Genomic DNA, 24,203 nt, shown 5'->3' with positions numbered 1-24,203 from the left:
TTGCCCCCCTCCTAGGAATGTAAAACCACTGTCAGAATGCTGGGAAAGTCAGGCTTGAATTTTTGTAGTCCCCTTGCAAATTAGAGGAACTGCCTGAGTCAAATCGGCATTTAGGACCGAAAGAATAGGATTTCCTGCTATTTAGTTGCTCAAGGAAGGAAAGGATTTACCTCCTGGCTGTAATAGGACCTAATTTTCTACTTTTAATAAGAATAACTGCACATTGCAGCAGAAGTAAACCTGTGAAAGCAATCAGTCTCTGCCCCCCCTTTCCCCAAAGTATGCATGTTCGAGCTGTGTTGTAACTCTTCCTCTGCCAAAAGAATCCTCCCTTCTACAGTTTCCAACCTAATACCTAATGTATTGTGCACGGGTGGTGGTGGGGGCCACGGCAATTACTTGGCATCTTGTTCCATTGTGAAAGAGAGAGTTGCTGAGGGGTGGTTGCTGCTATGTAATGCCATAGGACCGCTTGTGCTCCCCCCCCCATCCCCAAACCATCTGGATTCAGTTAGCTCTCTCGGCAGTAGGGCTGAGTCTCATTTCCTCCAACCAGTAATATTATATAGGCAGTGATTCTGTTCTGCCCTAACATAATTGAAAATTATGTGTATTGTAGACTCGTAAAAAGCTGTGGCTCAGGTAGCCTGTGGAGATTGGATATGGCACACAATGAAGCTTTTATGCAAAGTAAGAATTATAAGCCACTGCATTAATGTCGTATTATAGGCATGGCAGTTCTTGGACGTGGAGTCCTCGAGCCAGGCTTGTCACCTTAAACAAAACTAATATTTCATACTTTTATCAACGGGGCTGGCGTTTTAAAGCCAGCCAATTACACTTTTGTGAGCGTCCCGGCATTGAAGCTGTCAGTTAGTTAGCTTGATACAGTGACTTGCTGAGGCCCTTTGTGTTTATCCTCGGGACAGAACATCTTGCCCTTGATGGGGCTGGAATGTAAAACTGGAGGCTTTCCACTGGCTAGAGCTGATGAAAATTACTTTATTGACCATTGCACAACACCGCTGTCTATGAGGGCTGTTTATTTTCCCCTTGGATACGCGTGCAGCTCCCACTGGTGGTAATGGAAGCTGCACGTGTGAGTGTGCATGTGTGCAAAAAAATAGACCCTTAAGTTTGGAGTTTTCTTTTTGGACTCCACTTGAATTCACTTCCAACCGTGTCCAGGAAAAGAGGCGGCTTTGCCTACCTCCTAGACTTTGCAACGTGAGATTTCTTGGCATCTCTTTGTTAGAGGTGGGTTGCAGAAGGGTTTTACTGAGATTTAAACGTGTAAGAGCAAAGCAGTTGTAAGTTGCTCCTTGGCTCTTTCTTTCACTTAGCCTGTTCTACCTGGACATTGTGGCAATCACTGTGAAATTACCGACCCTCTTCTAGAGACTGAAGGTGGAGCAGGAAAAATTGAACCGTTCACATAGGGTTGCCAACTTTCTAATCCCTGAAAACCGAACACACTAGCCCTGCCCCTTCCCCGAGGCCCTGCCCCCCGCTCACTACATTCCCCCTCCCTCGGTTGCTCACCGTTCTCCACCCTCACTCACTTTCACTGGGCTGGGTCGGGGGGTTGGGGTGTGGGAGGGAGGGAGTGGAGTGAGGGCTCTAACTGAGGGTTTGGGCTCTGGGGTGTGGCCAGAAATGAGGAATTCAGGATGCAGAGGGGAACTCCGGGTTGGGGTGCCGGGGGATGAGGGCTCTGTCTGGGGCTGTGGGGTGGGGCCGAGGATGAGGGATTTGGGGTGGGGGTGGGGCTCCAACCTGGGGTGTGTGACACGTAGTCACCCCACTTTCACATGGAGTTTCTTTGTGAGGGAATTTTGTGCCAGTACAAGGTTCTGAACTGATCACTGGAGACCACAGCCTTTGTTTAGCTACATAATAGTTAGCATGTAGAAAGGGTCTAATATGAACTTCCCCACGCTGCATGTTCAGGGCATCTGAACGTGCCCTGGGGGAGTGCTGCCTAGTGACAAAAAGATACTCCAGTGTCCAGGCCTGGTCAGTCCTTGACCTATCTGCTAAAACTGTTGACAAACTGAGTTTCTTTGTGGGTTTGTCACTCGTGTAGCAATACTTTAAATCACTCATGACCATCTGATGGCTGTCTGGTGGGCTAGGAAAAATCCCTCACTCCAATTTCTGATGGCCTAGTGCCCATTTCCTCCAAACTGTCAGGATAGCCGGCACGTGCTGCCTTTACTGCATGTTAGTAGTGGTAGAACTAACCCCTGCCCTGCAGATGGGTCATCCAGGTCAGATCTGAGGCACATTGAGAGGTGCTGTGGGGGCACTTACCTTGTGCTTGTGCCTGTTAAATGGATACCCAGCAAACTTCAGACTCTAGGGTGACGAAGCAACGTCTTTCACCAGCTCTAAACATTTTAAAATCCTGCTGAAAAATTTGGGGAGCTATTACTCATTGCGGTCTGTCAGTCCACTTATCATTATTTCTTTCAGCGGAGTGGGGTTGTGACCTTCAGTATAACCCATTATGAAGGAACTGACACGCAGGCCTTTAGTGCCTTGTACTTATTTTTTTCATAGACACGTTTATATGGTGATGTTGCAATCACCGTGTGTACAGTACCTGAGAGTTTTCAAGCCTTAGTAATTGATTTGTCTGGTATTGCCAACCTCAGATGTTTAAAATCATGACTCAAACTCCCCCAAAAATAATGAGATTGGACTTTAAAAAAATCCTGAAAATTATCTTTTTTTTTTTTTAATACCACCTTTTTAGGTTCTTTTCATTTGCCTTCTGCTTTTTGAATCTCTAGTCTAGGATACTCTCAGGGCACATTTTCAAGCTTTTGTCCAAAACCAGGATGGGTAGATTCTTACTCTTAAAATAACAATAACAATCATAAAAGCTGAGATTCTTTCGTAATCACTTGTCTCCGAGAGTTGGGCCTTCGCCTAAACTTCAAACATTGGGAAACTTGTGATTAAAATGGTGAGTTGGCAACATTGCTTCTCTGAAATAATTATAGTTTCTGTTAGTTTTTTTTAGAAATTCTGGAAGATTATACTCCAATTTGCCAAAATCCCAAATGTGAAGATTAATAAAAACAAATTTTTCTTGGAACTTGAAGAACTGAAAGGGGCACAAACCAAGTGTTTATTTCTTTGAATTCCAAAGCTTGAAAATATGAGACTCTCCAAGGGTATATCTACACTGCAGTAAAAAACCTGCAGCCCTGAGGCTCTGACTGTTTGAGTTTCTTGGGCTGGAGCCTCGCAGGGTCTCAGAGCCTGGGCTCCAGCCTGAACCTGAACATCTGTGCTGCTATTTTTAGCCCTGCATCGGGAGCCCAAGTCAGCTGACTTGGGCCAGGTGTTGTATTGCAGTGTAGACATACCTGAAGTGATGGGAAATGATAGTGCATCTCTTGTTGACGGTGTGTCTTTGGTCACCTCAGTGCATACAGCTTTGCGCCTGCCAGGCCTTTCACGCTAGTAAATGTTGTGGGCACATAAATGAAGGCATTAGTATCCTGCTAAATGCATGGAATCAAATAGATGCAGACACTGGAACGGGTCCAGCACAGAAATAGGAATAGACGACACCTGTTAGATCAATGAGGGTTCAGTGCAGGAAAGTCCCACTATAGTATGTCCTCCAGAACTTTGTTCTGTTTGTTTTTAAATGTCACAAGCAATGTGGCTTTCACCATGTTCCTTGAGAAAACTATTCCACAGCCTGATCCTTCTGTCTGGCTGCATATCTCAGAGAACTGCAGGTATACTTCTACTACTAGTTTGTTGGGGCCGATTTCTGCTCTCTCTCCGGTGCATGTCAGTGATTCTAGTGACTTTAATAGGAAGATGTGCATGCCCTAGTGCAGAACTTGAAGTCCATATCTGCTCCCAGTGAAGTCAGTGCCAAAACTTCATTGCTTCTTGAAGTGTGGTTCAATTCTGAAAAGTGACTAAATAAAAACAGCACATTCTTACTCAGCACATCTGCTCTTCTGCTAACTTCAGTGACCCACAGAATCAAGGCAGATGAGAGAGTGAGCTGTACTCTCTTTCTTCTTGTGTATCATCAACTAGCTTGTTTAAGCAGCAAAGAATCCTGTGGCACCTTATAGACTAACAGACGTTTTGCAGCATGAGCTTTCGTGGGTGAATACCCACTTCTTCGGATGCAAGCAGTGGAAATTTCCAGGGGCAGGTGTGTATATATAAGCAAGCAAGAAGCAAGCTAGAGATAACGAGGTTAGATCAGTCAGGGAGGATGAGGCCCTGTTCCAGCAGCTGAGGTGTGAAAACCAAGGGAGGAGAAACTGGTTCTGTAATTGGCAAGCCATTCACAGTCTTTGTTTAGTCCTGAGTTGATGGTGTTAAATTTGCAGATGAACTGGAGCTAGGTTGTTTAAGTTTCACTTATAAGGCCAATCATTTACACCTATGAAAACCTATTGAAGGAAGTTAGGTTGCAGAGGTGTCATGGAAGGCTAGAGAGACAACGTGGGTGAGGTAATATCTTTTATTGGGCCAACATCTACTGGTGAGAGAGACAAGCTTTTGAGCTAACACAGAGCTGCTCTTCTGGTCTGGGAAAGGTGCTCAGAGTGTCACAGATAAATACAAGATCGAATAGATAATTCAGCATAAGTAGTTAGCACGTACACTAAGGGAGCATTCAAGGTGAAGTGGCTTTTTAACAACACTGTAAATCACAGAACAGAAAAGGTGGGTTAGTGGGTTACAGATTGATATAATAAGCCATAAATCCAGTGTCTTTATTAAAACCACATTTTTTAGTGTCTAGCAAAATTATGAATTTGAGCTCCTAGGCTTGTCTTTTAAAAGCATTGTGCAGGTTTTCGATGAGGATTGATAGGTCAGATACAGAGTGATCGCCTTGTGAAAAGTCTTCACCCACAGGAGATGTGGTGGTTTTGTCTTTTAATCATTTTCCTTTGTGAGTTCAGTCGAGATCATAGTGATTGTCTGGTTTCAACCACTTAGTTCTATTGGGGCATTCAGTGCACTGGGTGATGTACACCACATGTTGTGATAGGCGAGTGTAGGAACTATGGATTTTGAAAGGTGTGTTGTGGAGGGCATTGATCATTGCAGCATTGGAAATATGTCTACAGATGTTTGCATTGGTTGTTTTGGCAGGGGCTGGTGCCGCTTTGAGTTGGTGTGGCGCTTGCTTCTGATGATGAGCTTGCGGGGTTGTTCGAAGGCCAGAAGAGGGGATTCAGAAAAGATTTCTTTTAGTTGGGGCCCCCATCAAGTATTGCGTTATAGTTGTTTGATACCCAAGAAGGAAATAACCCATTTTGACGTACAGACCCCTCCGGTTGAATTTGCAAAGGTAGCACAAAATAAACTTGTAAACTGAGAACATTTGATCTGGAAGCCACTGAGAGAAAATAAACATGGCACCTCACAGTGGTAAACACAGAGTTGCCTTTGAGAGTAGAACTGCATGGTGAGGTTTGTATGGTGCTTTGAAGACACAAAGAGCTATAGAAGTTGATTATTACTATTACTGGCATTTGCTGAATAAATTCTTATTGTGAGATGATCATATGCTGGGATTCAGGAATTGTTTGTTTGTTTTATTTTTTAAAGACTTGACTGTCCGCCCTTCTTCCCTTCCCCCCTGCCCTTCTCAGTTTCTCAGCTATTTTATTTCTTTGTGTGTTTTTTCCTCTTCTAGATCTGATTTGTTAATAAACTCATTCGAGATAACATTGTCTTTGCAATTTGCTTTATTTCCTTATTCTGCTGTTTGAAAATGCTGATGTATGAAAATGTTAGTGCTCTGCACCGGTTTTGTTTCACATAACCATTCAAAGGTACCTGCCGTCTCTTTGTTTTTCGTTTCGGATCCTTGCATATGTTTTAAGTTGTATCTTTTTGCCCATGTTAGCTAGGATTTGTTGTTTTATTTTGTCTTTCTTTTCTGAACTCATTTTTCTTTTCCCATTTTTGTTTCCTCCCATCCAGTATCTCCAGATGAAATGGCCACTGCTTGATGTTCAGGCAGGGAGCCTTCAGAGTAGACAAGCCCTCAAGGATGCTAGGTCTCCATCTCCAGCACACATCGTTGTAAGTAAACTCAGAAGACATTCTTCCTTTGTTGGGGGGGGGGGGGGAAACGACATTTGACATTAACAGCACTTGCTTGTCATCCTTTTTCTTTTACTCAACACACAAAAAAGGGCAAGCCAAACCCAGGTTAAAGGGTGGGGAATGAGCTTTTTGTTGCTGAGCAGCACTTCAAAATATTATCCATGGCGTATAAGTTCTTGCTTTTTGGGAAAGTGAAGAAGCTAAGTGCCCCTGAAATTTACACTCACCAAAACTATTTTGATTTTTTAAATAAGTCCAATCCAGTTGCTTTACAATTCTAACTTTCCAGCTGTTGACATGAACACAGGGTTTGGGAGAATATTAAAAAATAAACCACCTCTGAGAAGCATTGTGAATTCTGCGTCTGATCTGTAGTCCTTACTCAGACAAATCTTACGTGGGAGTTAGTCAGGCAGAGCCTTACCCGAATAATGGGTTGTTAGGATCAAGCTAAAAATACTTTAAAACGAACAACAACAAAAATCTTTTGGTTTCTGGTGCCTCTTCCCTTAGTATAAACACTGAATGTCGGCAAATGGTATGTTTACAATTCATCTCAAGAAAAATCCAGTTCCATTATTGAATTCTGCTATTGGAGTCGCATTGTTTCCCATACAGTAAAAGTGATGGTAAAGTTACAGTGTTAAAGCCACATGTGAGTATGTGTTTAAACAATGTCCAAAAAGTTTTAAAAAGAAACGACTTATTTGTATACTGCACCATGCATCTACGACGGCCCAAATTCATTCACATTCACCTATATCTGTTTTTTATGCAATTTTTAGCTAATGAGCCCATCGGTTCTGAATGTTGAGCTGATAAATTAACCTCTTGAGAAGCTGGCTCATGGCTTGTTAGAATATTTCTTTCAATATATTTTATCATCAGATCTCATGTTTTTGACTTTATTTTTTTTATAATTAATGGCTACGAAGGTGAAATTATGCAAAAAAGAAACTGCTCATGTATTTTTGATATAGGATCTAAAGCTGATATAGTTGAGAGATTACATCAGACACTTGAAAAATATTAATTTACTTTAAAAAAAAAAGAAAAGAAAATAACTTAGGAATTTCTGTTTTTAAAAATATTTGTGTCTCTTCAACCTGAAAAGTCCCAGACCTTTTGTTAGGAGTGTCTTAAATAGTTTTGATAAAATGTTTTAGTAGCTCTTTGAATTAATAGTTTTAAAAACCGACCTGAATAAGGGAGAGCAAAATGTAGATGGCGTTGATATTTAAATGGTCAATACCAAATGTTGGTTGTTCACTTTTTAAAAGATTTTATTTTTCCTTCCTGTTGTTTGTGCTATTGCTATACTATGAGCTCAAAGAAAGACGTTTACTTTGCTAGGTCTTTTATCTGGTCTACAAACAAAATTCCTAGCCTTCTTTCCGCCTCTCTCCCGCCAGCCAATCACCTGTTTTCTAATGGTGAATAAGCCAACAAGAATCTGTCTTTTATTTCCTTGTTTATCAATCCCATCACCAATGGGATCATCAGAGATGAAAACATTCCTCTGGGAACTGGGTTTGATAACTCATGTGCCCTCTGCTGGCTGGCTGGTTGTCATCCTCTGCCACAGCAAAGCAAACTACAGGGCAACATGCACATCGCTAGTCTTTCATTTTAAATTTTGCTGTGACAGACTTGTTTATCGGCGGAGGAAAGAAAGATTTTAATAGATTCTGGTGGATGATTTTTGCTATTGGATTATAAGCGTTGAAGGTAGGTCAAATGTTGCTTGTAAATAAGTTGTCACCTATTTTTATATATGATTGCAATTTAAATGCTGAATCTAAAAATGCAGATGAAGATGGGAGGTGTAATTGAATTTCAGGTTTCACTGAAGTCTGTTACTGTTTAGAAGAATGGGCTCTGCCCTTTATAAATAACAATTTTCCTCCCTTCAGACACAGTGTGCCCCTTTCGGGAGAGCTCACAAGCGATTTGCTGGTGTCTCCCTTCCTGCAGCACCCCTGCCCATTTAAATGCTGCTCACCATATGAGTTGACACTCCTTCAAAATGTTTTTATAGATTCTAAATTCTCTTACCCATTTTGGAAACCTTTTTTAGGAAGCCTGAGGTGGAATCTTCTGTGGATTTTGACTGTTTATGGGGCTCTTTAAGAGCTGTTTCACTCTGCGATTCAATAAAAAGTGTACTTACCATAGCAACCACTTAGGCCGTGAGGAACATATACTACCTCTGAGATGGAGACCACCTTCTAAAAGAGCCACAGCTGGCATTTGTAATGTGATCTTTTGTGTTACTTACTATGTTCTGGGGGAAAGAGGTGGCGGGGCGAAGAAATGTGTTTTGATGGAACAAAGTTTGTGCAAGGTTTAATGTTTTTCGTTTTTAAACGCCCCCTCCACCCCCACTCCAAAAGAAAGCTCTGCCTTGCTACGTAAAAATGCTGTTTCCCTTTCCATGTCCCTCCCCCTCCCCTGCACTTTCCTTCCTCACTCCAATTCCTGGTCATGCCAGTAGATAAAGAACAGAGTTTTTTGTAAATGAAGGCCTTGTGACTGGTGACATACTGGGGGAGGTGGTGATGGCAGAAAGAAGGCTAAGTAGATGCAGATGCCAACTGGACTAGGATATGTCAGGTTTCTTCAGTGCCATCATTTGTTGATGTACAGCACACCGGGGAGTGTTGCTAGTTTCTCTAATAACGATCTGCACTGAGTTGTGCTATGAAAAATAGATCTGTATATAAACAGTTCCTTCCCCCACACATACTTCTGTCTTGTACGCATGCCATGTACATGTGCTGATTTTTCTCTTGAAATCCTTTGTACTGCCTCAAAGATCTGTAATGAAAGGACGGACACCTGCAAATCGCTTCTTATGTTTCATGTATTTCTGAAATCAAGATTTGAGACTAATCTTATAGCTGGATTACAAAGGGAGGAAAGGACTGTTTTTAAGAATGCTTTCTTATGAATGCTTGGCCACAAGTCACACAACTCCTACTTCGGGCTACGTGCTTTACACCCTGCTTAGGTGAAACGCCCATTGGCTTCAGTGGGAGTTTTGCTTAAGGACTGCAGAATAGGGCTGCATTCTAATGATTACCATGGCGGTACTTATTTGTCTTCTGTCCTCTTTTTCAGGTTAGTTTAAGAACATGAAGTTAAGGCTACAAAAATTGAAGCAAAAGACCAGCATGAATAATTTCGTTGGATTACCTCCAACACTGAGGGCTGGGTTAATACTACTTTTTATGGTGCTTGAGGGGGTCTCCGAAACCTCTGAGAATGTCAGCTAGAAAGGGGTTCTCAGGACAAATTTGTTTGGTGGTCTCAGAGTGCGGCCACCATCGCTTGCTGGGGGCCGCTCTCAAACTTTCCCCTAAAATACTTAATGAGCTTTAGGAAAAACAAATAATTATGCACATATACACATCCAAATCATTGTAATTTATTTATGGTTAGCTAGTAAATTTGTTGTGAAAAGTGATATTAACAAACATGCAAGTATCACTTTTCACAGCAGACTGACTCAGCCCGTCAAGCCAGGGGACAAATTGGATGGGGGAGTCGGAGGAGGCAGTGGGGGCCAGGGGCAGCGGGGGCCAGGGGCAATGAGGGTTGGTGGTGGGGGGAGCTGGGGAAGGAAGCGGGGGGGCTGGAGCCTAAGGGCCCGTGGCCAGAGCCTAAAGCTCCACAGCCAGAGCTTGGCGCCTGCCACCACACAGCCAGAGTCCGGAGCTGGAGCCCGAAGCCCCTCGGCCAGAACCCGCTACTCCACCACCTCAGAGCTGAGGCCCAAAGCCTGAGCCCCACTGCCCCGGGAAGGTGGGAAATACACTAGCTACTTTCTTCTCCAGCGTTGTACCCCAGATGTCTGCAGAGGGGGGGCAGAGCCCAACCCCTGCTGGTGGTCCCAGCAATCAACACCAAGGCAGTGCATCCAGGAGCAATGAGGGGGCACCCCATCACAGCCCAGGAGGCTGTGGCCACAAGAAAAGCCCTAGATACTCTGTTTATGTGTTTAGTATGCTTTAGAAGGTACAGCAAGAGGATCCATTTAGAATCAGTGCATTTATTTGCATTTCAGTGCCTCAGTTGTCTAGTAAAGCTTTGCATCTTTTTTGGTCCAGCTGCATGTCTGTGTCCGGGGTGAAAAGAAAACTGGGGGCGGCAGTTCTTTTAAGAATACACTCTTAAGGCTGGCAGGCCAAAAGTTTGAATTCAGCCTACAAATAACATTTTTGCTTTTGGGGTACAATACTGGGCTTTTGTTTTGTTTTTTCCCCTTGGCAACATTCAGTCTTCCAAGAACAAAGGTTTCAAGATCTATCATATCCAGCTGGGCAGTTTGGATGATCCCCAACTTACAGGGGGTGTTTGTTGTCCTGGAATCTTGTGTGTCCATGATGCTCTGTCTCTGTGTGCCCTCGGGGCGGTGTAATTGACAAAATGCCATGTCCAGAAGTAGGATTCTTGTCTGTGGCAGGCGCAGCTTGTTAAGATGCAATAGAGCAGGCAAGTGGAGTGGAGACAAGGATTGCTCACAGGTCTTGTAGGGAGGAACTAAATGATCTGAACTTTAGGCCTTTCATGTCCTGAATAATTCCCTCCATATGGTATTTTAATCAACTTTATAAAAATTATATTTCCCTTCCTTCATTAATATTGTAAGTTGTGTAGTTCTCATTCACTGTTTTCTGAGGCAGTATTCTGACTAAGCTATAACTACTGCAGATGATAGGGTAACATTGTGGATTAGGGGCCTTTGATTGGATACTACCTCTGGTATCTTCGTTATACAAAAGCTTACATTTAGCTTGCTTTGTACCAGGCAAAAACATGCCGTACCAAAACCGGTGTTTTGGTATAGTGTGTATCTTATAAAACGGTAAAAGTCTTCAAAAATTCCCATGTTTTCTTTTGCAGGGTACACTTTTGAAGTCAATGTAAATTTTACCTTGGGGGTGGTACTATTTGGTCTGGCTTTTCTATTGTGTAATGAGCACATCCATGGAGTAGTCTGAATCCCCAAGAACAAAGAACCACAATAGTGTAATATCTATCTGTCTATCTATCTGAAATTTGGCTTAAGGAGGGGAAAATAGTGTTTTGACAAGTGAAAGTTAAGGCATCTGAAATTCTTTCTGTTCTCCATGTATTAATCATGCACAGAGAACAGCGATTATTTGTAACTTGGTCATTTTTGAAGGAATTAAACCATTTACCATATTATTTGGAGTAGGAGCCATAGGAGAAAAGCAAATAAATACAATAAAACATTTTTTTTTGATGTGGTTTCCATTTGCAACTGCCTTTTTCTTTTTTTCTTTTCTTTAAGGGACTTTGAGTTTGTCTCAAGTTAGATTTTAAAACTAAAGCACCTACATGCACCCCCAAAATATTCCTGTCCAAACAAACAGTAGAGAGGACAAATGTGTCACGGTTTTGCATGCACAGGTATGTATCTTTGCACATGCAGCTATTTATGAGCAAAACATTTTGCAATCGTAGGTTAGTGTGTGTGGGCCAGAAGTCCCCAGCTATGGGTTTTAAAGCTCCCTGATTTATTTGTTTTTAATATTTTGCGTAATAGTTTGTTGTAGAGTAGCTGCATTTCCTCTGCCATAACCTCCAAGTTGTTTTTGGATTTGAGGAAGCAGGTGTGCACGTGATGGGACTTTTCCTTCAAAGCAATCTTGGTACACAGGCTACATGTTGAAATTGACTAGAATCCTGTGGCATTTCAGAAAGAAGGACTTGTGTGGGTTTCATTTCATTGCTTATTGACAAGAATGGCGCAGTTGGGTGTAGGCAGGGAGGGGAGAATACGTTTTGTGTGTTAACAGGGGTTGCCTGTATTCCAAGATAGCAGGGTACAGTTTGGTGTTCAGGCCAAGCATGCAATCTTTTTCAATGGTACTGCAGTACTCTTTAAGATCTTATACAAACTATTATTTAGAAAGCTTTAGTGAATCTCTTGCTAAACACCTTTCACCCCTTTTGTCTAACTGCCCGGGCAATTATGGAATAGACAAAATGATACTTAAGTACATGACTCAAATGTGTGTAAAATCGCTATACCCTGAATATTCATAGTCGACTGAGATCTAGCCACAAAACTGACTGTACTCTGTGGGAACATTGTGGCTAAATCATTCACTGCTAATTCCTTTGATTTTTAGAGGGGAGGAGTTGTGTTAAATCACTGTTCGAATCTGAGAATTTAGAGCTAAATGAAAAACCCAAGAACAGCAGCACAGGAAGCATAAAATGGTATGGAATTAACTCCTACGGAACACCTATATTATTGACTGTAGGCTCAGTTTAATGATTTTATTTATGCTAAATAATTTAGAGTAGATTAGGGTCTTTAAATAAGTGATTTATCTTTATAATTTGGTACAGCTGAGAGGCAGTTTGGGTTTTTAGAATCACTTTATTCCATTGCACCATGATGTGACATGATCCCAATACCATACAAAACCTGAGTCAATGATGGGCTCTTTCCCATTTTTCATTGAGCGAGCCTGCACTTGAAGGCTGAGATATTAAAAGCTGGCAATCTTTGTAATGACTGCATCTTTAGCCTTGAATAGGGACTTAGGTGCTTAGGCAATCTGTGCCTCTTTAGGTGCCTAAATCCCTTTAGAAATCTGGCTCTTGGAGACCATGGGGCAATCCTCAGCTGGTGTTAATTGTCATAGCTACATTGCAGTCATGGGAGCTATGAGAACTTATACCAGCTGTGTCTTGTCTCCTTTAGAATTTTAAATTCTTTGAGTGTTGTGATATTTTAGCAGTGAATAGATATTGGCATGCAAGATGTATAGTATTGCCAGCCTCAGTTGTTCAAAAATCATGAGTCAGGCAGGTGTCAAAAGATCATGAGATTTTTTTTTTTAAAAGAAAACCATAAGCTGGGTTTTAAAAATTTGTCTTCTGGTTTCTAAGCCTTTAGGATATACTCGGATTGCATTTTTTTCAAGCTTTCCTCCAGACCATTAGGGCTAGAAACTATATATATATTTTAAATGAAAGCTGAGGTTCTCATCTAATCACTTGACTCCTGAAGCTGGGCTTCAAGAAAAATAGCAAATATCGCAAACTCCCAATAAAATCACGAGAATTAGCAACACGGGATGCAGTCCTTCTTTGAGAAGTTTAACGAAATGGAGCTGTGAATACACACTCCATGCCCTCCATTGAGTGGTGTTTCTGGTGAATTACAGTGTTGCAGCTTACACTGTGGATCGGAGTATTTCAGAGACTTGGCATTTTGGTACTTATGTTCTTGTACATCCTACTAGTGAAACTTTACAGGCCTTTTAAATACAGCGTATGCTTAAACTCAGATGGAGGCTGAAACAAGGTCATTTAGATATCAAGCTTCTCTTTGTACCTTTGTCTATAAACTGCCCAGTATGCGCTGAACGCTAATAATTATAATCAAATTCTGATACCATTTGACTGGCTAGCATGGATTCAGCAAAATCATGTTGGAACAATGATTTCCTAACCCAGGTAGAGGCCCAAGTTAGAATGTGGTTTTGAAACCCTCTGTTCTAACATGGGTTGGCCTCTTTCACACTAGGTAGCCAGGCTATGTTAAAAATGGCTTCACGTACATCCAAATTTATACTGTGCTCCAGTATGCATGTTAAATCCAGTTGAAAAGGTTTGGGCCTAAGACAAAGCTTTGGTGATTCATCCACTCTTGGATAGCAAAGTTCCCACATTGAAAAGGGGTCTTGTGGGAGACACTGCGAAGCCTCTGTCGCTGGGGCCCAGTTGTGAGGTCAGTACAGACCCTGGCAATCTGATGGTGTTGCATTGGCTCAAGGTGAAGAGCTATTGCAGGAGGGGGGGATATTGGCTAGTCAGATGGGTGAGCCTGCCAGACACAGATGTTGTGTAGTCGGGGTGGGACGACACAAGGCTGCTCACTGTAGGCCTCCTCTCCTCACAGATGAGTTGCGGCTGAAGTCATCCTGAAGTTTACAGAATTAGGTGTTAAATAATGCAGTCTGATTTTGAGCCAAAGTCTACATGTTGTTTGAACGTGAGCAATGATTACAGTGTGTACCAGGAGACATAATGGATTAGGATAAGGCAGGGTCACCATGTTTTATAAGAGCTGGCAGCAAAAGCCTCTGTTTCCCACGGAGCTTCGAGTGGTCAAAGCCTTCTGTTGTCTATTTAAACAAACTTTTCCTACACTGTTCAGTAAAGAAAACAGCAAGTACTTACCTTTAGGAAGGAAGGAAGTCAGCATCACTGGACGCAGGGCCACTCATTCCCTGTGCTGCTGGAGACCAGGAGGGTTCCTGTGGTGACCAATTCAGACAGTTTGGCTTAGATTATCCATCAGACACTTCCCTTTTCACTCCATCCCGCCTCCCTAGCCATTCCACAGATGCATCTGTGTTCTCTTCTGAGGAAGAAACTTGTACTGCTGAATGGGTATGCAAGCAAACTTCAGCCAAAATCAGAGATACTTCCCCACCTGCGTCATGGGCATCAAGCAAAAAACCTCCAGAAAATACCTGTTTGGGAAAACCTGTCTCTGATCAGAGGCATAGAAAATGATGCTGCTGGAGTGATCCATTCATAACAGACACCCAAGACCTGGGTGCTTATCTAAACTGTCCAATTCACTTCAGTTTGCAAAACTGGACTGGAAATCTCATGGGAACAGGCCTGCGTGCAGTATTGGGGCACTTCTGCTTTCACTGTCAGCTGGAACCGAGAAATAAGGGGAGAAAAGGGAATAAATAATACTCTTCCATATGGCTTTCCGTTAGATGATCTCAATGCACTTTGCAAGTACTGATGAGTGAAGTCTTTCAACAGCACTGTGAGACAGGGAAGTATTACAACCCCCAGTATACAGATGGGAAAATAGAGGCACAGAAAGGTTAAGTTACTTGGCCAAGATCACACAAGAAGCCTATGGAGTGGGAATGAAACCCAGATTTGCTGACCTCCAGTCATGTATTGGGGGGGGGGGGTTCCACAAGAAAACAAAACAAATTACTTAGTTTTTCAGACCTAAAAGAGATGTTTCAAGTTCTGTGTGAAAGTTATCTTTGGTTTTCTGTATCTGTTGTGTGGGAAATCCTTTTGGATTGCCGTCACCCCTACTTTACTGAGACAAAATCGTTGCTCCACAGCAAGACACCCTGGCACAGGTTGTGTATGCTCCATTATATCACACTGAGTAAAAGAGTTTCTGGGATGTATAATTTGATATTCATGCTTTTACCTACCATGCTTCCCAAACCTAGCATAGTACAAACAATAGCAGTCACAAATATCCCATTTGGATGCATTATTTTCTGATCATATGATATATAATATCATAAAGTCATTCAGAGGGTGGGGAAAGAGAGAGGAATTTTTGCAGTGACAGACAAGGTGGATGAATTTTTGCAGTGTTATTTAGGCCTCGTCTCAACCTGATGGGATCTTGGAGATGGCTGGAATTTTATATGAATATCAAGTCAGATGGCTCCTGGCTTCATAACTTTGTTCCTCTGCATTCCAGCATTGTAAATCAATCTGCAGGAAATTCCTTGGGAGTAATGTACCTCTGTAATGTGAACATCTCAAGTTGGCAAGACACTTATAACATGTTTGCTCCTTCCTTTTTCACAACTGCTACTGTGGAAACTTGCCTTTTCCTCTTGTTATGTCCTTGATTCAAGAAAGCGTTAAACACATGGTTAAGTCCAACCCTATTCAGGAAAGCATTTAAGCAGGGGCCATCTGACTTGATATTCATATAAAATTAAACCCACTTCCTGGGAAGTGGGTTGTGAAATCTCCCTATCTCTAGATACATTGAGGATTGGGAAGGGAATAGGAAGGGCAGGAAGAGAAAGACAGGTCTTAAGTTCCTTTGGTTGGAATTCATTGCAGTGATGGCATCTTATTTCCCAAGCCATTTATTGCTCATGCACAAGCTCTTATTGTGTATTTGGGGAGTTACAGTCTCACGTTGCTCATCCCTAACTAAGAAATGGATGAAACATCCGTCTTCCCCTCCCCTAACTGAAGGGATAAGCTGCATGGTGGCAGATATACCGTGGCTTTTTGTTTATGACCTTTATTTGAAAAAAGAAAACCAACCCCCTACATTAGTGTGATGCCCCAGGTCTCGAACTGCAGCCTGGCCTCCATCCACTGTCTTCTGAAACCTGTTGAGCTAAGGAGCTAATAGGACGAAGTCTCAGTCAAGCCTCCACTGATTGGTCCAAGCCGGAAGAAGGCATAGGAAGTGTATCTGAGCAACAAGGTGATTTCCTGGTGTGCTTGCATTGGATCCTGCTTGTGCCTGTCCCCTGCACCCAACTCTGCTCCTGATTCCTGCTTTGCTCCACTTCTGGCTCCTGCCTTTGCTCCTGTTCCCACCGTGCTCCAGCTCCCTGCTTGATCCTTGCTTCTCCTCCAATTACACTTCTCCTCCTCCTTATACCTTGCCTCCAGTCACCAGCTACCAGTCCTGGCTCCCACCCTGTCTTCTGACTTCTCATCCTGGCTCTAGCATTTGGTATCTGACCTCTGCACTGACCCTCAGCTTTGATTTCTGGTTCCGACGCTGGTTTGACTCCTAGCTCTGGCAATTGGCAGTTGACTCTGGTGCTGATCCTTGGCTTTGTTCCTCAACCTGGATGTCTGCTCTGCCCACTAGGCATGAGTCCTGCTCTGACTACTAGGCCAGACTGCCTACATCCTGGTCCATAACAGCTAGTAGTGCTTATCACTTCCATATCAGTACTGTAAACAGCGATGCTTTGGACCATTCCTGCAGAATGCTATAAAGCTGTTTGACAAAGGGATTAAGGCCAGAGCAAATGTGAGAGGTTTGAGGACCACAAAAGTCCTTGTAATTTTGATTATGATCCAGCAGCCAAGAAGTCTATCCCCAAACCCATAAAAATAAAAGCACAAGATTTTGAAGGACCTTCTTCCGTTGTTAGGATTTGAAGAGCTTTGCTGCTACTCACTTGGAGATCTGGGGTGGTCATAGGGAGACATGCATGGGATGAATATATGGTGAGTCATTGACCTGAGGATATGACCTATATGTTGGTGGAGGAGGAAGCAGTGAAGCACTTAATGACATATTTATAGCCCCATGTTCAGTTTTTGCTGCCTGAATTAGGCCACCTCGTTTTATATCTAGGTGCTTGAATTGATACTTAGGCAACCAAATACTTTGTTTTTTGTGCCTAATTACTAATCTGAGCACATTTCAGCCTTAGATGCCCTACCTCAGGTGCTCAGGTTGAAAACTGAGATGATAGTATCAATAAGAGGTTTGCCAGGAAAACAGTTTTGAAGCAAGTGTATTTCAAGCTACTTGGGTATGGTTCATTAGAATAGTGTATCATTAAGTTTTGATTATGATATCAATAAGTTGAGTTGATTGTTAAATGATGGAAGATTAATTTTTGCTTCTTGTCTAGTCGTCATTACATGTAATCATGTGAATGTATTAAGGAATTGGCTTAAATAAGCAAGTCACCCTACCCCAAAGAGTTTACAGTTTAAATAGAAAAGAGATAAAAGGTGGCAGGGAAACTGAGATGCATAGCTGTGAAGTGACTTTTCTAGGATCATGCATCAGATCAGCAGTGAAGCTTGAAATAGAACTCTGGTCTCCTGACTTCCAGTTCAGTGTCCTAGCCACTAGACCATGCTGCCCCTGTAGTATATTGTAATATGCAATCTTAGGTGGAACGAAAGATGGAAGAATGGAACGTAATAAATGTGCAAATCATCTGTCCTTCAGCTTTGGTGGTCATTGTACTTGCCAGTGGCCAGCACAGAGACACACACACAAGAAAAATGGACCTTCTTGACATCAAAGGGTTAATGGCTGCAAGTATGGTACAATAGCTCATTAGGACTTAAATGTGGGCTGCGGGCTCAGAAATCTTGGTAACTTTGGACTATAGGGACAGTGAACTTTCAACCCAGGTTCAGCAATAATAAATGCCTGTTAAGTAAGGCTTCCCTTTTACAAAGAGAGGGTGGACAGATGCATTTCAATGGGCTTTAAAAGTATTGCCTCTTACTGCAGCGTCTGCTGGCCGGATGCACCCAGGCATGGGAAAGCAATCTCACGATGTACACAAAAAGGCACTTTGAAGAGTAACCTTTGTGAGTATTTAATCAAAAGCCAGGCTGCAACCTCAGGAGGAGTTTTTATTTGTTCAGAATGTAAATGATGTAATCAAAAGTGCAATTCCTAAAATGTTACTGGAGGCAGATGGGGTGGGGAGGGAATAAAGAGAAAAAGCAACAACTGACTCAGAAAGGGGGAAAATGTGAGGCCCTGTCTTTTGATAGTTATAGTTGCAAGCCAGGGGTTCTTTAGTCTGATCTGGGCAGGTAGAGGCTACACCCACCTGGAGTCCAATTGAGATCTGTAGAGGTTCTGCCCAGGAGAAGGGATCTACTATCACGTATGTCCAGTACCTGCTGTGATCTTTCTTCGTCCAGTGAACCCCTCTTGGAACATTGTGCCGAAACATCCTCCTGCAGAAAATCTTAACGGTTCCTCAGATACCTGGAAAGGGATCCTACCAGGCACATGATAGCAGGTATCCTACATAGCCTACCAGGACTTGGCAAATTTTAAAACAAATCATGATGGATTTTAACACGTAAGTCAGAAATTGATCATATTAATCAGTGAATGCTGAAATATTCAAGGAAGAGAGAACACTACATGCATTTCAGTCATAAGGTTTCTAGGTTTTTGACGTGTCTTTCTGTCTGTGATTCAAGACATTGGAAAATGTGGAGCGTCTTTGTTGAGGCAGTCCTGCAGGCCTCACTCGAGCTAAAAAACTTGGTGTGTGTGTGTGTGTGTGTGTGTGTGTGTGTGTGTGTGTGTGTGTGTGTGTGTGTGTGTGTGTGTGTGTGTGTGTGTGTGTGTGTGTGTGTTGTACCTCACTGCTTAGAGAGCCGAGAGACCTCCATGAAGAGAATGACAGGGTTTGATATAAACCAGCAGGACTGCATTGCTGCCTTTATCCAACAGTAAACCCTTTCACAATGCCATATGCTGCACATTCCATCGCAGCAGTGTAGGGTGTGATATAGTTAAAGCACACTCTGCAAACAGGAAACGCTGGTGACCGCTGTGTGTGCTTTTCATGTAGATAAAGTATTGGGAGTGTAACCAAAAAAAAAAGCACTCAAATGCTGGAAGCAGGGGGTGGGGGAGGAGAGGGCGGGAAGAGAGAGAGAGAGATATTTCGGGCCCAAAGGTCCAGTGGTTGTGAAAAGGCAGACAGGAAATGCAGCCAGTTGAACAGGGAGCAATAGAGAAAAGTGAGGCTTAGTTTCTTGGTTTTATTTTTGCTGCTTTAAGTGTGGTATCGGTCTTACTATTGGACATTTAGAATATCTTTTTTTTAAGTTCACTCTCCTTTTGGTTAGCATGCCAAAAAAATAAATAAATCCAAAGTCTATTTTGAAGATCTATATATATGTGTGTGTGTGTGTATATAACATACATATACATATAACATATAAAAGCAAGAACACTTTCCCCCCATCTTTGCCAAAATTCTACACACACTGGTATTTTTATACATATATGTACGTTGGGTTTTTTGGGCAATCTTTTTTAACAAGATATTTCAACACCACCCTGAAATTAGGAAGCAACTAGGCAGGATCGGATAGAGGGGAACTACAGCGTCGTGGATGGAGAGGACTTCAGATGATAAACAGACATAGTAGCTTTAATAAAATAAATGAAGTGGAACCTTTTCAGTGCAGGGCAAACTTTATTGGTGCAAGTCAGGCTTTAACATTGCTAGCGAAAATTGACAGGCTGAGAACTGGGACATAACAAAAATGTGAGTCCCTGGGAGTCTTGTTCACTAGACAATGTCTCAATTGTTTCCTTGATTTTCGCAGGCAGCAGGGGATATTGGGAGATTAACTGTTTACCATCCGAGCAGGCTCTGGAGGTGCTTGGAGAATGAAGAAGTGGCAGAAAATAGCATTTTTGTTTGGAAACGATTAAGGATGTCAGTGGGTGATAAGAAAAGGTCACACTGTTCTCTGCGTGTTTGTCTGCCATTCAAATCGGGTTTTCCTTTTTTTTAAAAATTGTAGTTTAGTTTTGTTGCTCTCCTTGCAAACTGTTGCTTTCACTCTGGAAGGGCCAGATAATGAGGCAGTCAGGTAGCCTTTAAAAAGGGAACAAGGGAAGGAGGGAAAGTTTGTCTTGTCTTATTTTGTTTTTAGATTTGTTCATTGAAGGTAATTTTTCAATCCTTCAGGTCTTTGCCCTTTAGCTGGACATTTTAATGTTGACTAGATTGTTTGGAACAGCCTGAAATTAGAGAACTGGAATGTCCTTTCTTCCTTAATTAACCACTTCACTGTTTTTGTTTAAATGTTTAAAAGATTATCTTAGAAGAGGGAAAAAGAGGTGACTCAGTCTTCTCTTCACATTTGTGCTTTATTTATTACAAAAACAAACAGACATCCATTGCATACCAGCTCTATCTGGGCAAGGTTCAAAAAACACGTCACTGGTAACTCTTTAGTCATCAGCTTTTCAATATGTGTTTTGGTGGGGGCTGGGGGTGACAGGGAATGGAGCAGACCAAAGTTGTTTCTTCCAAGCAAGAAGGTGGGAGGTTTATTTGCAAGCAGATAAACCTGTTTTAATAAGTGTGGATCTCGCCTCGGTGGAGTGACGTTTAAATACTCCTCGGGCTAGAAGCCAACTTTCTGATGAATGCCTAGATTGGCATTAGAGATCTGGGATGTGCTGTTTTAACTTAGTAATGGATCTGCTTCTGTATCCCTGCATTCTCTGACTGCTCTGTGTGTGTGTTCTCGCCCTCCCCTGCAGCCTGCCTTTCCTGCTTTTAACTGTTGCTTGAATTCTGTAGCCAGCTGCAGTCTGCTTTGTCTCCTCCTTCCTGTCAGACAGGAAATAACTTCCTAAGTGAAAATTACAAACTTGTAATACAGCAAAACTCTTCAGTACTCTTGGGAATAAGGTGTCTTCTGAAATTTTAATGGAGACAAAATAAATTAAAGGTGCTCTTCTGTATGATAAAAAAATAAAATGTTGCTATTTTCATGGTTCAGAATTCACAGGGAAGTTGGGAGCTGCTAGCTAACAGGGCAGGGAAAAGTTAGTCAAAAATAACACCAAGCCCAAATTAGCTTTACACTTTAAGTTCTTGGTTCTTGAAGAATCTGGCCATAAGTATCTAAGTGTGGACTGCTGGATGCTGAGGACTTTTGAAAATCTGGCACCAGTTGTGGGTGCTAAACACTTAGAAATTTGGTGCTGCACTCTTTTGACAATCTCACACCAGGTGTGTTTCAGAAATAGCACCATTTTTGGATTACAAATGAACGGATGACATGGAAGCAGTTGATTTCCTGGTTAAGTGCTCTGCAAAGAGCTGTATTAAATAATTTGCTATTAATAATTTGTGCAGTGAATTTCATCTCTCTTCCTGTTGGTTAGTTGTCAGTGAACAGATCGTGACTTTCTTTAATTTAGTTCGTTTTTCGTGGAATGGTTTCAATGAATAGTTTTTGCTCTGGAGATCATCCACCAGTAGTTCTTTGCAATCGTTTTGATATTTGAGCTCTTTAGCTTCATCATGAAGGACACATGATATGTTTCTGTTCCTTGATTGGACAAGCATAATTTTTAGAATCCACTTCCCAATGTGATTTATCTTCCATGAACAGTTTCTAATACTCATTTAAAATGCACTGGTTTGGCAAACATCCCTGCCACTAAACTGCAGAAAATGAACAGATTTTCCAATATAATTAAATTATTAACTATTATTTGTATTCCAGTAGCACATAGAGCAGGGGTCAACAACCTTTGGCATGTGGCCTATCAGGGTAATCCACTGGCGGGCTGCGAGCCATTTTGTTTACGTTGACTGTCTGTAGGCTTGGCCCTCCCGCAGCTCCCAGTGGCCACAGTTTGCCATTCCTGGCCAATGGGAGCTGTGGGAAGCGGTGGCCTGTACGTCCCTGTGGCCCGTGCCGCTTCCCGCAGCTCCTATTGGCTGGGAACGGCGAACCGCAGCCACTGGGAGCTGCGGAGGGCAGTGCCACCGGGCGGTCAATGTAAACAAAATGTCTCACGGCCCGCCAGGAGATTGCCCTGATGCGCTGCGTGTCAAAGGTTCCCGACCCCTGACATATAGGTTCCAGGAAGGCTTAGGGTGACATTCTGCTGTGCACAAGACAAATTTAAAGAACGATCCATGCCCCACATTGTTTAGTATTTTAAAGAATGTTTGCTGAAGACTCTTTTAAAATATTCACCTAGTTCTAGTAGTGAATACCCTTTACATTCGACAATAGACCTATTACCAATACTAGTTGGCAGGAAGAGAGTCTCCCCTACTTCCCACTAATCTTTGAAAATGGTTTAACTGCTGGTATAGAAAAGACAAAACCATTTACAGCACCATTACAGAAAGTGTTATTGTGACACCCTTGATTTACCCCAGCAGCTAAACTGTTATCAACACCCTGGAGACCTGTTGCTGGTGACCACTGTTGGTTGGTCGGTTTTGTAGTGCAAATAGGTGGCTTTAGCATCTGCATCCAAACCTGTACTCTAGTTTAGCTGACCAAGATGAAGAGTGTTTGAAATTTTCTGCATAAGCGAGAGTTGCCACTCGAAGTATTTCTTCTAAATAGTAAACAAATACTGAATTTGTATCCCTCCCTGGGCCTACAGTGTTGTGCTTAGAGAAGGCCATGGATCTCTTATAACTGGATTCTATAGTACACGGGGCTGCCTGTGTGAATCCAACTGACAGACATCTAGAAACTAACTGTGCAGTGGGCTACTGGAATTTGGCAGTCCACTGGATTAATATACTGTGTTATAAACTATATTCTTATTCTAACAGGTGGACAAGTGAATTGAATTCCTTTTGTCCTATAAATTTACTTTGTAGTGCGAGGTTTTATGGGTCTAGTTGTTACGGGCCGGTGGCACTCTGAATATTGATGTGACATGAGGGGAGGTGATGGGTATCTGATGGCATCCCATAGAGGACAGGAGCTGAAAAAACAACCTAACAATTATTTAGTGTGTTTATTACAATAGTGCCTAAACGCCAACCAGTAACAGGGCCCCATTGTGGTAGCCACTGGAGAAACTGAGAGCAGCAGATGGTTCCTGCCCAACGAGCTTAGTGTCTAGAAAAGACACATACAGGGCAGGGGCAAGGATAGAACACGGACGCAGAACGAACCACGTGATACCAACAAATGGCATGTTAGTTCACAATTTTTGGAGGAGGAGGGTGTTAGGAGGGGATCAGCTAGATGGAAAGGTAAGGGAAGAAGGGTCAGGGGAACAGGGCGGTGGGGGGGAGACTGTAAGAGAACAGGGGCAGGTGTGAAGCGAAGCTGAGATGAAGAGATTGTGTGAGGAGGAAGGAGTGGGAGAGCGTTGGAGCAAACAGCCAACCAATTCAAGGCAGAGAAAGTCAGACAAAAGTGCAGAAAGTTCTCCGAGCATCCAGAGGTACCTGCTTTGGCTGCTTTTGCTTCTCCTGGCTCGTTCTGTAGTTTTCCCCCAAGGCCACGTGGAAGTGAGAGAGGAGGTACCATGTCATCCTAGAGCCCCCAATGTGTGTGTGAGGTCTCCCATGCACAGTTCTGGATCCATGGGGTTCTTGGGGTCAAGTTAGCCTCTGCTGGGCCCAGTTTAACTCCCCTCCTCTCCCAACCAGGGCAACCGTTCTGGGTTTGGAAGCTTCTGTTTCTACTGGCTAGAGTCTCTAAAGGTTATTCTCCAGGATGGGCTCTTGGAGACTTAATTAAACGTTACGATAGCTTTCTGAAATGGTCTCTTAGGTGATGTATGCTCCTCTCCCCCATTAGTATCAATGGGAGTTCTGTATGCTTGTTCAGAAGAGAATAAACTCTTACTAGAGTGTATAGGAGAGTTTCAATGGGCGAGTATTGTACTGGAAATCCCACACATATGCAGAGAGGAAAACTGGTGGTCTCCCTTTGCTCCTACTGTATGTTCTTTGACCTCAAGGTAAAATGCCCGTGTTGGATTTTATTTGGGT

The 24,203-nt window shown here is 42.6% G+C and overlaps 1 protein-coding gene across 32 annotated transcripts in view; it reads left to right on the top strand.

The window, feature by feature from the left end:
- Positions 1-24,203, top strand: part of TCF7L2 (transcription factor 7 like 2) — a 201,656-nt gene that overhangs the window by 73,849 nt on the left and 103,604 nt on the right. For all 32 annotated transcript variants that reach the window (XM_045023557.1, XM_045023570.1, XM_045023563.1 and 29 more), the window contains exon 4: positions 5,986-6,087. In XM_045023557.1, the coding sequence (XP_044879492.1) occupies positions 5,986-6,087 (102 nt within the window). The remainder of the gene's footprint in view (positions 1-5,985; positions 6,088-24,203) is intronic.

Source organism: Mauremys mutica, chromosome 7 (genome assembly GCF_020497125.1).
Source record: "Mauremys mutica isolate MM-2020 ecotype Southern chromosome 7, ASM2049712v1, whole genome shotgun sequence".
Lineage (NCBI taxonomy): Eukaryota > Metazoa > Chordata > Testudines > Geoemydidae > Mauremys > Mauremys mutica.
Note: the sequence above shows the minus strand (reverse complement) of the source record. Positions and strands in the feature narration are given on the sequence as shown.